The following is a 15414-nucleotide window of genomic DNA, read 5'->3' as shown; positions in this document are numbered from 1 at the left end:
CACCAGTGACTAGTTTTTGAAGTATATACAGTTGAATTCTGTTGGTTTGAACCCCGTTGGTGCTTGAGAAAGTGTTCGACCCATCGGGTAGTTCAACCTAATCATTCGGTTTACATACAGTAAGTGGAACTCATGACTTCGTTTTTGGTTCGAGTGTTGTGGTATATTCGACCCTACCGAGTTCGACCCAATGAGATTCTACTGGATATATTTGTTTCTGCATAACATTAATTTTGAACTACTACAAACACCAGTTTCTGTGCATATGAATAGGACCAAAATATTGGACACTTACTTATTGGACACTTACACTAAATGATAATGAGATTAAGGAATAAAGTATATATGCATCATAATTCCAGCACTGACCATTGATGCCAAAGTATGTCATTGTATTGCATTCCACAGTCTCATAGCCCTATAATGTAACCGGCTGCAAGCATATGGCAAAAGAACGTACATTTTTTAATTAAGTAAAATGAGAGAGCTCTTCTTTGCACAGATACTCGAAACCTGTGAACGGACTCAAGTCTTGCTAGACTCTGTCCATACTCGAGTACTTGTGGAGACCCTACGTATGACACTTTTAGAGTCTAGACTCTAAACACCATAGAAATTACATACAAATTGTATGAATGTGACGTCATTAGATGGGATGTGGTTGTTTCTGTGTTGCTCTATCTAATAGTAATAGGATGGACACCAGATTGGCATGATAATTATATATTCCTAAATTTAGCAGGATGGTCGCTAGATAATATTTTCCTGTTAACAGGAGGGAGACCGCATTGGGTTGATCAGGAAAGCAGGAGGTTGTCTTCACTACTACATCAACGGTCTTGACCAAGGAGTGGCGTCCACTACGACCCCCACTCAGGTCTGGGGCGTGGTCGACCTCTACGGAATGGCTGTCAAGGTCACGATCATCGACAGGCAGGATCCGTCGTATCCGAACGAACTGTCGGCACCATTCCCGGAAACGAGGGCGATAACTGCAGATGTGGCCTTGAGACATTTTCAGGGTGTTTCTGAAGACGAGTTAGCTTTCGGTAAAGGTTTTTATTTGATTGGTTTTCTCATATAGCAAATTGCTTTAGCCGTATACTTGATGTTTGGTTCAGTTTTATATATATATATTTTTAAGTTTTATCTAAACCTGACCCCTCACCCTCTCCCACTGTCACCCTCGTCCGTTGGCAGGATTCATACATATCACTTACTTGTCAGTGGTCATAATTCTTGATAATCCATTAATTCAAAATAGTTAAAAGGAAATCACTCATTACATAAATTATATAATTCATTGGTTAAATCGGTTGAAATATCATTCATTGTAATGTTTATGAATATAAAAGTATTACAGTAAAGTACACATATAACGAGCATGCTTAGAATGAACGGATCGTACATTCCCGTTTTAGCTCCCTATATATTAATGACCGACTAATGCAAATGTGTACAACGAACTACTGCAATAACAAACTATCATGGTGACGGTCCCTTCTGGTTCGTTATTAGAGTATTTTACTGTACTTGAATATATATATTTATTACACACCGGTGTAAGATATTGCTCATGTCATACCAGTTACTCCATGTCTAACTAGTGTAATATTGACGTGATGTGAGTGTGACGTAGATCACTTGCTGACCCAATTCGTAGAAAATAACGTAGTGGGTATCGACATCTGCTGACTTCTGCATTGCGGCTTGTTTGCAGTTGGTTTGTATTAAATAAAATACTAAACTAGCTTACCTGTCATACCATTTTTATGAAAATCGTGAACAGTGTTAACTCATTTCATAAAAATGGTATGACAGGCAAGCTCGTTCAGTATTCTATATATATATATATATATTATTTTTATGTCTGTTATGATTGTGGATACAGTTTTTTTTACTTTATTTTCTTGTTTACAGAAGATGAGAGTGAGAAGCTGATGTTTAACCCACAGTGTGGCGCTCACGCTTCGGTCATCAATGGTCAGAGGACGGCCCACAGACCAAAGTGAGATTTAACATTAATATATATATTGTTTTTATTTAACTTTTAAAAAAAATTCATAATCATACAGTTAATACAATAACTTTACATAACAGATCCAATGTTTATAAATAAATATATGAATGTGAAATGTACACACAAAATACTAATAACAATATCAATACTAGTCCTGTTCTTAAAAAAAATCCTAAAAGCAATATTTAAAATACAGAAAGAAAGTCCACCCCCACAATATATGGACATTATAAATTAAAAAGATCTATACAGTCGGACCTCGTTATCTCGATCTCTGTAAACTCATTATCCCAGGAAATCAGGAGATCTGGAAATGGTTCCACTACATCATTTTCATCAAAAGGCTAGTTTCAACTCGGTCCACATTTAACATTAATATGGTAAAAGACACACGTATGTACACCTGTAGGCCCTAATATAGCCGACTAAATGAATGTTTTCTTCTTCAAACGTTGGCTCAAGTTGCCGAGTTAGTAGTAGTACGGTAGTGAGAAGTTGAAGTTGCCTTAACATTTTGGACCAGATGCAATTTCCAAAAAAAGAAATTCACATGAGAGACGTCAAGACATTGTCGGTCCATTTTTTATACGCCCATCTATGATGGGTGGTATTATGGTATGGTGTTGTCCGTATATCCGTCCATACATCTGTCTGTTAACTTTGTTTTGTCCGGACCATATCTTGCATACAGGATCATCAAATCTCACTTGTAGGAACAACTTGGGATGGCGGTGTGTCACTAACTATTACTAGGTCAATGTGACTTACTTTTCACAGTCTACTGCACATAACAGTAAATCCTTGTCAGGATCATATCTTGCATACAGATGCATACAGGACCATCAAACCTCACTTGTAGGAACAACTTGGGATGGCGGTGTGTCACTAACTATTATTAGGTCAATGTGACCTACTTTTCACAGTCTACTGCACATAACAGTAAATCCTTGTCGGGATCATATCTTGCATACAGGACCATCAAACCTCACGTGTAGGAACAACTTGGGATGGTTGTGTGTCACATACTAGGTCACTGTTGGTCCAAAACAAACTGTTCATCCATCCCATTGCCAGGGCTTCTAGATTATGGTAGCCCCATTCCCATGGCTAGTGATATTCAATGTTGGGCTAATAAATAAGTACTACTGCCATGCCCGACGACTAGTGATTTTTTCCCGGTCAAATGTTGCATTTATGTCTATTTTGTAAATATGAATAGCCTGGCCCCACCCCAAACCCCAATGTTAAACTCTGTCTCCCTCTTTAGGTGACATATCAGATTATTACTATTATGTAGTAAAATTGTATTAACTTAAAGTAAAGTAGGGCTAGTGAATTTTTAATCGTGGCTAGTAAATTTTTAAAATCACTGATCCCATGGCTAGTGGATTAAAAAAATAAATCTAGAAGCCCTGCCATTGCAAACATTTCACATAATTAGAATTGAATCATACTCGTATTATATTCATTAATATCTATGGTTTTTCATCAAACTCCTGACGGGCGTATCATGTACCTCACTGGTACTCTCGTTTACTTTGGCACCAGACTGTACATGGACGCAAGACCAAATAATTTTTTCTACAAATATAAATAAGAAAATTGTATTAAATTACTTACAATTAAAAGCATCATCAGTGTTTAAGCATGATCTTGAAGTGTTCAACAAATGTTAAAGAAAATTTGATAATTTTGACGTATAGTCTAAGAGAGGAAACCTGCTATATTTTTCCAATAGTAGCTCAATGAGCCCACAGACAGGAATTGATCCCAGTCCGACAGCACATCAAGTGAGCGCTTTACCACTGGGTTACAACCCGCCCCAAAAACTAAATAATTGTAGTTTAAAATGTGCTGAGGTGTTATAAAACATTCCTTTCCTTTCCACACTTAATCTTCTGTGTTGCAGTGCGCTTGATGATTTCAACAATGGAGTTGTCCTCACCAGCCGAACTCTTCGGCCCAGCGAGGTGTTTGAGGTGCGACTTGACAAAATGGTGGACAAGTGGGCGGGTTCAATAGAGATCGGATTGACAACACATTCTCCTGGGGATCTCGACTTCCCATCTACGATGACGAACATCCGGTCCGGCACGTGGATGATGACTGGAAACGGCGTCATGCATAACGGGACCACCGTCATAGACGATTATGGACAGAATCTCGATCGGTTGAAGGTGAGAAGAGTTGTGCTTCATAAGAGGTCATTAGAGGTGTTTGTGTTTAGGAGTAGTAGTGACTGTGAGTTTCCTCCACCCTTGCTCTGCCTGTGTCTATGTCTCTCTCTTTCTGTGTGTGTGTCTGTGTGTGTGTGTCTCTCTGTGTGTATCACTTTCTCCAGTGTTCAACAAATGTTTGAGAAAGTCACTAGTCCTCACAGAATCTTTGGCTAGTGCCCTATACAGTTAATAATTTCAACTAGCCCAGACCAAGAATTCACTACCATTCACTACCCGAGTTGGAGGGCTAGTTGATTTCTCTCTCTCTCTCTCTCTCTCTCTCTCTCTCTCTCTCTCTCTCTCTCTCTCTCTCTCTCTCTCTCTCTCTCTCTCTCTCTCGCTCTCTCTCTCGCTATCTCTCTCTCTCTCTCTCTCTCTCTCTCTCTCTCTCTCTCTCTCTCTCTCTCTCTCTCTCTCTCTCTCTTTCTCTCATCACTATCACTATCTCATGTTAGAGGGGGTTTTTTATAGGTGGGAGATCGTGTAGGTGTGGTGAGGAAGCCAGACGGAACGGTCCATTTTTCAGTGAATGGTATAGACCAGGGCGTGGCTGCATCAAACGTCCCGGACAACGTGTACGGTGTTATTGATTTATACGGACAGGCAGCTCAGGCGACCATTGTTAGCCAGTCAGGTAATTAGTCTAATATCTTTATGATTTGTACCTGTTTTGTCCTGAAGTAATACATTAAGGAAACTAAAGTTTGTTTTTGTTGAACAACATGACTAGAGCACCTTGATTTATTTGTCGTCAGCTATTGGATGTCAGAAGTTTGATAGTTCTTTAAAATAGTCTTGGAGGAAACCTCCAAAAAAAAAAATCTATTGGGTTAGCCGAGAAGGTTCAGCTTTAAGACATAAGTACCTCAGGGGTGGTCATTGAATAAACTGATCAGCCTCAGTGGTTGAGCCACTGGACTTCATGCTTGGTTTACAATGCACAACCATCTTCCACCCAGAGTGATTCAGGGCTAAATTCCTTCCTTCCTTTGTTTAGAGTGACAAGACTGTCAAGGTGGCTGTTTAGAGTGACAAGACTGTCAAGGTGGTTGTTTAGAGTGACAAGACTGTCAAGGTGGCTAGAAAATGTTGGCATGCATTTGCAAACAAACTGTTAACTCGTCTGTCACTTTGGTGTTAATTGGTGGGTGTGCTACATGTATTAACATCCTTGGTAACAGGAGACCAGTACAGTTGAAATGATCCTTTAGTCCGTCCCATCTTTCTATAAAACTGTTTTTTGTAAATAATTTCAGTTTGGTTTCACGTAAGAAGAAAAGTAAAAGTGTTTTGGAAACAACACAAAAATACTGTTCTTGCGTGCAATTTACAAATCAATCGGCTAAGAAATAAATAACTTACAATAAATTTCATAGTTTGAAAAAAGGCATTCCCTGTGGAACGGACTATAGTCCCCTGGGCATTTAGGTGTGTTTAAATGTTGTTTTTCTTTTTTTCTTTTTTTCTTTATTTAATGATTTTTAAAGTTGGCAGATCTGTAATTTATGTAATAAAATTTGTTTTGTACATTTTGTGGTCTCAGGATAGCCCACAAATTTTACATACATAAACCAGTTGGTCAGTCTGTGGTTCTAACCAACAAGGTGTTGGGGAGTGGCTAATGATATTTTGTAATGGGAACTTTTTAGGACTTTTCTAGTATCCCATGCCAATAGAAATATTTTTAATTTCTATCCCTGAAAAAAAAAAATTCCTGTTTGTTTCACCTTTATGATGTAACAAGGCGAGATACAGGCATTACTTTTCCGGCAGCGATGATGTCAACTTTTGCGTTAAAGTTTAACATTGTTTTTTCATATTTAGATCCGTTTCTCACAAACCAATAATCATAGGTCAGTGAAACTTGGTTTATAGTTGCACCTATGGATGTTCAACACCTGTCCTTAATGTTTATGATAAACAATTCATTTAATTTACGCAAAATTCTCTCTTTATTTCTCGCAGACTTCCTGAGCTCTCCAGAAATGGAGTCGAGTGTTTTCACCGAAACCGACGACCTGCGATTCCATCAACTGCACGGCAACAACGCCACCATCCTTAACAACGGCAAGACGGCAGTTCGTCCCAACGCCAACGGGGACTTCAACGATGCCATCATCGTCAGTAGCCGACCGCTGAGAGATCACGAGCTGTTTGAGGTTGTCATTGAGAGGATGGTGGAACGATGGTCTGGGTCCATAGAAGCAGGTGCGTGTCGTGGGGTATTGGGCGACGGCTATGATTTTATATATAGAGGATTTGTCACAAGGGGTTTTCAGGGCTAGCTCTAACACTCGCCATATTCGCTATTTGCAAATTTTATTTCAATTTGGCGAAATCATTTCATGTAATAATTGATATTTTGCAAAAAATATTTTTACAAAATTTAAGTTTAAGAGGTAATTGGCGAAATGTTCTTTGTACCCAGAGCTAGCCCTGGTTTTTAATGTGGAAAATATCAACCCGAGTCTATGTTAATCGGTATTTGTCGAGACTCTGCCGAGACAAATATCAACCCGAGTCTATGTTAATCGGTATTTGTCGAGACTCTGCCGAGACAAATATCAACCCGAGTCTATGTTAATCGGTATTTGTCGAGACTGCTGAGACAAATGTCAATTAACCAGACGAGGTTGATATTTTACATGTTGAAAAACACGAGTAGTGGATTCTATTTATCCTATAATAGTTATAGAATAACATTTCAATTTGTTTTTTAGTAAATTATAGTTCTGAAGCACCTTCCATTTCGATTAACCAGGCGACATTCATATTTTACATTTTACATGTGGATAAAAAATGAGTAGCGAATTCTATTCATCTATAATACTTTGTAAAATAACATTTTGATTCTATAACACTTGTAAAATAACATTCTTGTTCTATAACACTTGTAAAATAACATTCTTGATATTTAGTCAATTACAATTCTAAAGTCGCTTCCATTGGTAATATTACCTCATTATGTTTAGCACTGATGTAGTATGATGTCACACACTTTTACTAAATCTTATTGAAATGTTATGCTCAGGCATACAGATCTTGTTGACATTCGAACAACTGACCCATTGACAGCAACACATTATTAATAGGGTTAATAATACAGATTATAAAATGGGTAAACTTATGACATGAATGATTATGAGTAAGTTATAGGATAAATAGAGAGTTTGCTTTTCCTGCCACTGAATATGTTATAATCTCCCTGTGACTGTGTTCTTATAATTGTATATAGTGAATAAATAGGTTTATTATTCATATGGTTCAACATAACCGAGTTAGTAATAATCATATGAAGCACACATGTAATAACAAGTGTAATGACGTAATTTTGCGAAGCGACATCTTAACATGATGTTGCTTCTCCAGTCCTAGCTCAGACTGTGCATTTAAAATATGACGTCATTTCATCATCTCCTTCTAGTTGTGTCTGAAACATTTTGAGTTGGGTCTTGTTATTCATAAAGTAACAATAATATGGACAATAAATAAATTATTACACTAGCGTGTGAGTCGTACTGAATTTACGAAATGAGTGTCAGGATTTTTATATTGCCTGAGCAAGAGCGAGGGTAATACATGAATCCTATTCGATCTCAGCGAAGTTGATACAGGTGACATGGTTATCATCTAATATGTGGAATCTGTGTCAATGTAAAAAAAAATTCTCAAGATTTCTGTCTGTACAAAATGTGGGGGAAGTCTTAACAGTAATTAAAGGTAGGAGAATAATTTAAATTTATGTTAATTTAAAAAAAAAAAAAAAAATTCCTTTCCTAATGTTGAATTTGTGCTAGGTTCTGGAATCTTCAAATATGTCTGCACCTTCCCATTGCAGTAAATGGAGTTGAAATGCAATAAATTATATCTTAAAATTGTGTAACCCATTTACAGGTTATGCAAGAATATTTCAGGTAACCCAATTACTTTTGTGTAACCCATTAAGACCTTACAAATTATGTCCTAAAATTTAATTTCGCAGTAAAAAGTTGGTCACACGAAAGTTGATTGTGCGAGCGACATGCAAACAAAACTATTGTTAACTCAATTTTCAGAGACCTGTCTGTTTCCAAGGCAACTTTGCTATTACATTTACATTTACATTTACATTAGTATTTGTTATGGAAAAAACTAATTGTCACTGAATAATCTCTCCAGTTAGGTTATATACCGGTATACTAAACACACAAAAAACCATGAATTTCAGATATCACATTAATGTTTTTGCTTGTAAGAAGTGTGTTAACTCATAGTGAGCAGGGCTTGTAGAATTTTTATAAAATCCACTAGCCATTGAATCAGTTATTTTAAACATTTACTAGCCATAATTAAAAATTCACTAGCCCTACTTTAAGTTATACAATTTTACTAATAGTAATAATCAGATATGTCGCCTAAAGAGGGATATAGAACTTAAAAACACTAAAATTGGGGGTGGGATGGAGTAGGATATTTACAAAATAGACTTACATGCAGCATTTGACAACTTTTATTTCACTAGCCGTCTGGCATGGCAATAATAATTATTTACTAGCCCAACATATAATATCTCTAGCCATGGGAGTAGGGCTACCATAATCTAGAAGCCCTGACTTAGATTCAAATATGCTGTTTATCATTTCACAGAATTAATCTTTTGTAATTAAGTAAACCTATTCCAATTTTAAATTAAGCATACCCCGATTTGCATTTTTGTCTGGTCTGCAGTATATATAAACTTTGATATCCATTGGTGTCTGTCAAATCTGGTGTTCTTGAGGAGCAAGCAGAACTTCTTATTAATTTTGGGGCCAGTGTTTTCACATTTCATTTATGCAGTAAAATAACAATTTTAGCTTTATTTTAGTTTATCTACGAGAGTCAGATTTAATTTTAACTTTGCCTATAATAAGGGCTTTGTTCAGAAAACTCTTTTTGAAGTATATGACCGTGACACATTGTCTGACTGTTCCTTACCCCATTTCTCTTTGAAACTTTAGGTCAGATGGGGTCATCAGTGAATTGCCCCCAAAAGCGGCCATCACGCAAGAGCCCAGGTTTTAGAGTTGGTATGTGTGGTTTAAAACTAATGTTGTCCAAATCCTATGTCGGGTTTTTTTTGTCATGCATATTTTAACCTGATAATTTGGCATCTGTCCACAAATCGAAAATAAGGCTGTTGGTTTTACCTCCCTCATATATGTCTGAATGCTAAAATTCCATTTTGTAACTTACATGCACACTATTTTATTGTGACTGATAGATTTTATAAAGTTTGTTTTGTTTAACGACACCACTGGAGCTCATTGATTAATTAATCATCGGCTATTGGATGTTAAACATTTGGTAATTCTGACACATAGTCATCAGAGAAAACCCACAACACTTTTTCCTAATGCAGCAAGGGATCTTTCATATGCACTTTCCCACAGACAGGAAAGCACACACCATGTCCTTTGACCAGTTGCGATGCACTGGTTGGATTTCATATAACAGCTATTAAATTTTTCAACCTTATTATTGTGATACCCAATAGCCGATGTGTATTTTTGTGCTGGGGTGTCATTAAACATTCATTCATTCATTCATTCCAGCCTTAACTCCAACATCCAGGGCTAGCTCTGGGTGAGCAAAATAGTTTGCCAAATTGTCCATTAAACTTCAAAAATTGCAGAAATTAACAGTTATTTTCTTTAAGAATGTCGGTTAATATTACATAAAATTATTTTGCCAAATGAAAATAAAATTTGCCAGCTGTTTTAAAAATTTGCAATTAGCGAATTTGGCAAGTGCCAGAGTTAGCCCTGCCAACATCTGTTATTTAGCGGTAAGTGCTAGCACCTGCCCCACCGCAGACCTGTCGTTTAAGGGGAGGTAACACTCATGCTCCCCATCACTTCCCTGAGAACTCATTACTAATTGTTACTAGCAGTCATTAAACATTGAATCGTTTCTTTGATGTTGGTCAACATAACAAAATGTAACTAATGGGTTTTCTGTCATGAGTCCGTCACAGAATTTGGTCACCACCTCTGTAACTTGCATGAATCTCTTTGTCACCTGTACTACTAATTACATTTACGTTTACAGCATGCAAAAGGTTAATCTAATGCAGATCTACGTCTTTAGAATGTTGTTATTGTCATAATGAATTGCTCGATATGTTGTGTTTTTAGGGTAGAAATTTCAATATTGTATTGCATTGCAGATATGTGTGCCTTGGCAGATAAAGGGTTAACTCCATAGTAATTATGATTATATAATTTGCTGTGTGAATGTTGTGCCTTGGCAGATAATGGGTTAATTCCATATTAATATGATTACATAAATTTATATAAATTGCTGTATGAATGTTGTGCCTTGGCAGATAACGGGTTAATTCCATATTAATATGATTACATAAATTTATATAAATTGGTGTGTGAATTATGTTATGTCTTGGAACATAAACAGTTAATGCCATGTTAGTAAATTACATGGAAATACTTGTGGATGGATACTTGTTGAGTATTGTGTCTTGGCAGATAAGGGGTTAAATCAGTTATTATATGTTAATATGGTTTTCTAGACTGGTAGAAAAGTATACTCAAGTTGTCGTTAGCAAGTAGGCCTACTGTTTTATGAGGCACATATTTGAACAAAAGTGGGGAGGCGGTTTGGGGGGTTGGGTCAGTTTAAATAGTCGGCCATTTTGTAACAAGTTATGATATTTTGTAAGTATTTTCTTCATTGAAACGTAATGACATAATGAATATATATACATATTTATAAATATAAAACAGAAGTTAAGTTGCAAATAAATCTGACAGTTAGATTTTTACTCTCTTTTTTTCTTATCTGGGTAGTTGCAGACATTTTGAAGATGTACTATACATGTATAACATTTTCATAACTTTTGGCATTAATTGTTATTAATGTAGGGTGCAAATTTTTTTAATTAAAGACTTTGAATAGATGTTTTAAAATAAAATATAAATCTATTTAAATCTTGGATTCAGCAAACATTTCATTTTTTATGTTAAATTTATTGATGAATTAGGTCTTGGTTTTTATTATTTATAATGATTTTTTATTATTATTATTTTTTATTCTTACTGTAATCATATATGTTCACATTTCTGTGGGTATGGTCTTTTTAGGAGAGAAGCTATTTGTATTAATTTGTGTGCATCTTTTTTATTAGTACTAGGGTCTCTGCGAGTACTCAGTGAAGGGTCGAGTCTAGCAAGACTCGAGTCCGTTCACAGGATTCGAGTACCCATGCAAGGAATAGCACTCTCATTTAATTATATTTTTTATGTCTACATAAAGGCAAAGCTAAAGTCGAATGTGTGGAATGCAATGGCATAATTTGACATCCATGTTCAGCACTTGAATTATAATGCATAATGTTATTTTACCTTATTCCTTAGTCTTATTATCATATAATGTACAGGGTTTTAGCCAGAAAGAAATGTTTGGGTATGGTGCTATAGAATTGAATATTTACAGTGTGTGTGCTGAATGCAACCACAGTCAACAGGGGTTATTGTAAAGAGTTAACACTGAAAAAGAAATGGGTGACATGAATTTGTTTTTATGTTACTAACCAACGTATCATTGTTTTACGCATGTTTTTAATGTTCATAGGCCTGCTGTAGTCTTGAAAAAAACGTACTAATATTATTTAATTTGCGTTTCACACATTACATGAGTCGACCTAATAAAAGTGATGTCATGGTGTAATGGCATTCCTTTTTACAGCCAAACATTGACAATATAAAATAGCAGGGCTAGATCTGGGTTAGCAGAAAATTTCGCCAAATTATCTACTAAACTTCAAAAATGGCAGAAACCCAGATATTTTCTAACAAAATATAAATTATTTCATGTAATTATTTCGCCAAATTAAAATAAAATTCGCCAATTGTTTTTGAAATTCGCAATTGGCGAGTACCAGAGGTAGCCCTGAAAATAGTACAGGGCTCGAACTTAACGGCGGCACCGACAGTAATTGCCGCCATTGAGATATAAATAGCCATAGGTAGAGAGCATCACAGATGGGACTTTTGTGCCATCGGTAAAACTCCTCAACAATGGCAAAATATATACACCCGGTGTACATTATTATTATCTGCCAATATTTAACATTTGTATATTTTGAAATGTCTACATACAACAAAATAACCTTTCAGTCATGTTTATTTGCTGCAAATGTCACTTTAATAGGCAGGCTCAAAATTGCCATCGGGTGGACGTTTCACCCATGGCAGTTCTTTTAAAAATTACTGTGGGAGACAATTTCTTAAGTTTAAGCCCTGTAATACATATGTGATTGCATGACAAAATCATTAAAAAAAAATTATATTGTTAAAAACACTGCTTATGAAATATACCATTTTGCACATATATATATATATATATATATATATATATATATATATATATATATATATATATATATATATATTGTGTTATTTGGCTAATGAATGGAAATATTAAATGAATGAAACTAAAATTCCAGCTTCAGTGAACAACCAATCGAACATCATTTTAAGTCAGCCAATCAGTAGCTGTAGAAGCAAACTGCATGTTGTGCATTTATCCAAAAAAGGGGCAAGACGTAGCCCAGTGGCAAAACGCTCGCTTGATGCATGGTCGGTCTAGGATTCATCCCACTTCTGTGGACCCATTGGGTTATTTCTCGTTCCAGCCAGTGCACCATGACTGGTTCATAAAAGATATGTGCCGTCCTGTCTGTGGGATGGTGCATATATATATATATATATGTATTTATGTATGTATGTATGTATTGATGTATGTATGTATTGATGTATATATGTATGTATGTATGTATGTATTGATGTATTGATGTATGTATGTATTGATGTCTTGATGTATGTATGTATGTATTGATGTATGAATATCTATATATTGTATGTATGTTGAGGTTGACTGTCTTACATACATAGATATCAACACACTGGCGCAGGTGATAATTAAATCCTTTATGGCCTCACAAATTGTCCCATGCCTTTGCTGGGACTCGAAGATATGGCACCAAATTGCCCGCAACTTTGCAGACTTGCCACTATACATTTTGAGCTATCGAGGCATCCATAAAAAAGGATGCTCTTTAACTCAACTACATGCATGGGGCCTACAATCTACGCGGTCGATACCTCTTACGTACATGAAACAGTGGGCAGAAGTGGCACTGGCTAGTATGTATTGATGTATGAATATCTATATATTGTATGTATGTCGAGGTTGACTGTTACATAGATATCAACGCACTGGCGCAGGGGATAATTAAATCCTTTCTGGCCTCACAAATTATCCTGTGCCGTTGCTGGGACTCGAACCTATGGCACTGAATTGCCCGCAACTTTGCAGACTTGCCATGATACATTTTGAGCTATTGAGGCATGTACGTGTGTGTGTGTGTGTGTGTGTTTGTGTGCATGCACACACACACACACACACACACGTATATGTTCAGCTAATTAATTTGTAGTAAATAGTGATGTTTGTTACAGGTGTGACGCTGATAAAACCCGAAGATCTCGAATTCACACACACGATGACAGACATCAACTATTCCACATGGATGCTCAGGTGATTGTCTTACCTCTTACATTTTTGTCTTATTCAAACAGCCCTATTTCAAAGAGGAAATAATCATAAGATACATGTAGATTTAGAGGATTCGTCATGAGTGTTTTTTTAATATGGAAAATATCAACCGAGTCTATGTTGGTCTGCATTTGTCGAGGCTCTGCTGAGACAAATACCAGTTTACAATTTACCAATTGACAAGGTTGATATTTTACATAGACAAGGTTGATATTTTACATATTGAAAATCACAAGTAGTGAATTCTTTTTATTCTATAACACTTCTAAAATAACATTTTATTTCAATATTTTAGTAAATAAGAGTTCTGAAGTCGCCTCTCCGGTAATATGACGTCATCGCGATTAGCACAAATTAATGTAGTTTGATGTCACACACTTCAACTAAATCTCATAAAAAATAAAATAATATAAATATAAATGGTATCTAATGGACTAGAGTGTAGTATTCTATTTATTACATATCCTCAAGCAAACAGTCAGCTGACTGAACTAAATCCCCTCCCCCCCCATTCTCAATAGCAATAAATGTTCCTGGGTGTAGTTAAACATTAATTCATGCATTTATTCTGTTTCTCAGTGGATCCGCGATTATGAAGGATGGGTGTGCGATATCAACCATCCGCATCGCATACCCGCTAGATCTGGACACCGTCACGGTCGGCACTCGAATCGGAATGATGCGATGTTCTGACGGAACGCTACACTACTTCCTCAATGGGGAGGACCAGGGGGTAGCGTGTACGGATATCCCACCAGGTAGGTCAGAAGTTATGGGGTAGAGAAGTTAATAGAATGATGCGATGTTCTGACGGAACGCTACACTACTTCTTCAGTGGGGAGGACCAGGGGGTAGCGTGTACGGATATCCCACCAGGTAGGTCAGATGATGAGGTAGAGAAGTTAATATAACGATGCGCTATTCTGCTTTCTCATCACAATCCCATGTTGTTCCTACATGAGCGGTTTGATGATTCTGTATATATCTGTACGTAAGATATGGTCCTGACAAGAAAAAGTTGACGGACGGACAATACCGTACCATACCATAATAAGACCCATCATAGACGGGCGTATAATAAAAGTGATTTTCCAACATTCTGGATCCAGTTCGAACAACTTTGTAAAAAGATTTACTAGGTCACTGTGACCTACTTTTCACTGTCTACTGCACATAACAGTAAATCCTTGTCCAGATCATATCTTGTATACAGATGCATACATGACCATCAAACCTCACATGTAGGAACAACTTGGGATGGCAGTTTATCATATGCTATTACTAAGTCACTGTGACCTACTTTTCAGTCTACTGCACATAACAGTAAATCCTTGTCCAGACCATATCTTGCATACAGGATCATCAAACCTCATATGTAGGAACAACTTGGAATGATGGTGTGTCACATACAATTACTAGATCACTGTGATACAAATAAATCAAATAATTTGTCTATATTTTTAACATCATATGGTTTTCCATCGAACTTCTGATGGCATACCTCACTGGTACTCTTGTTCATCAGGGTATACATGTATTTGTTATGCTTCCAACTTTTATAAAATACCTTTAGCATTCATT

General features: G+C 36.4%; 1 protein-coding gene across 1 annotated transcript in view; it reads left to right on the top strand.

The window, feature by feature from the left end:
- The window catches only part of LOC121389797 (neuralized-like protein 4), a 45009-nt gene that overhangs the window by 7715 nt on the left and 21880 nt on the right, over positions 1–15414 (top strand). The window contains exons 7-14 of the mRNA XM_041521447.1: positions 776–1049; positions 1921–2008; positions 3930–4197; positions 4711–4873; positions 6205–6447; positions 9219–9287; positions 13737–13815; positions 14413–14591. Coding sequence (XP_041377381.1) covers positions 776–1049; positions 1921–2008; positions 3930–4197; positions 4711–4873; positions 6205–6447; positions 9219–9287; positions 13737–13815; positions 14413–14591 — 1363 coding nt within the window. The remainder of the gene's footprint in view (positions 1–775; positions 1050–1920; positions 2009–3929; positions 4198–4710; positions 4874–6204; positions 6448–9218; positions 9288–13736; positions 13816–14412; positions 14592–15414) is intronic.

This window comes from Gigantopelta aegis, chromosome 15, assembly GCF_016097555.1.
Source record: "Gigantopelta aegis isolate Gae_Host chromosome 15, Gae_host_genome, whole genome shotgun sequence".
Classification (NCBI taxonomy): Eukaryota; Metazoa; Mollusca; class Gastropoda; order Neomphalida; family Peltospiridae; genus Gigantopelta; species Gigantopelta aegis.
This window is presented reverse-complemented; position numbering and strand designations above follow the sequence as displayed.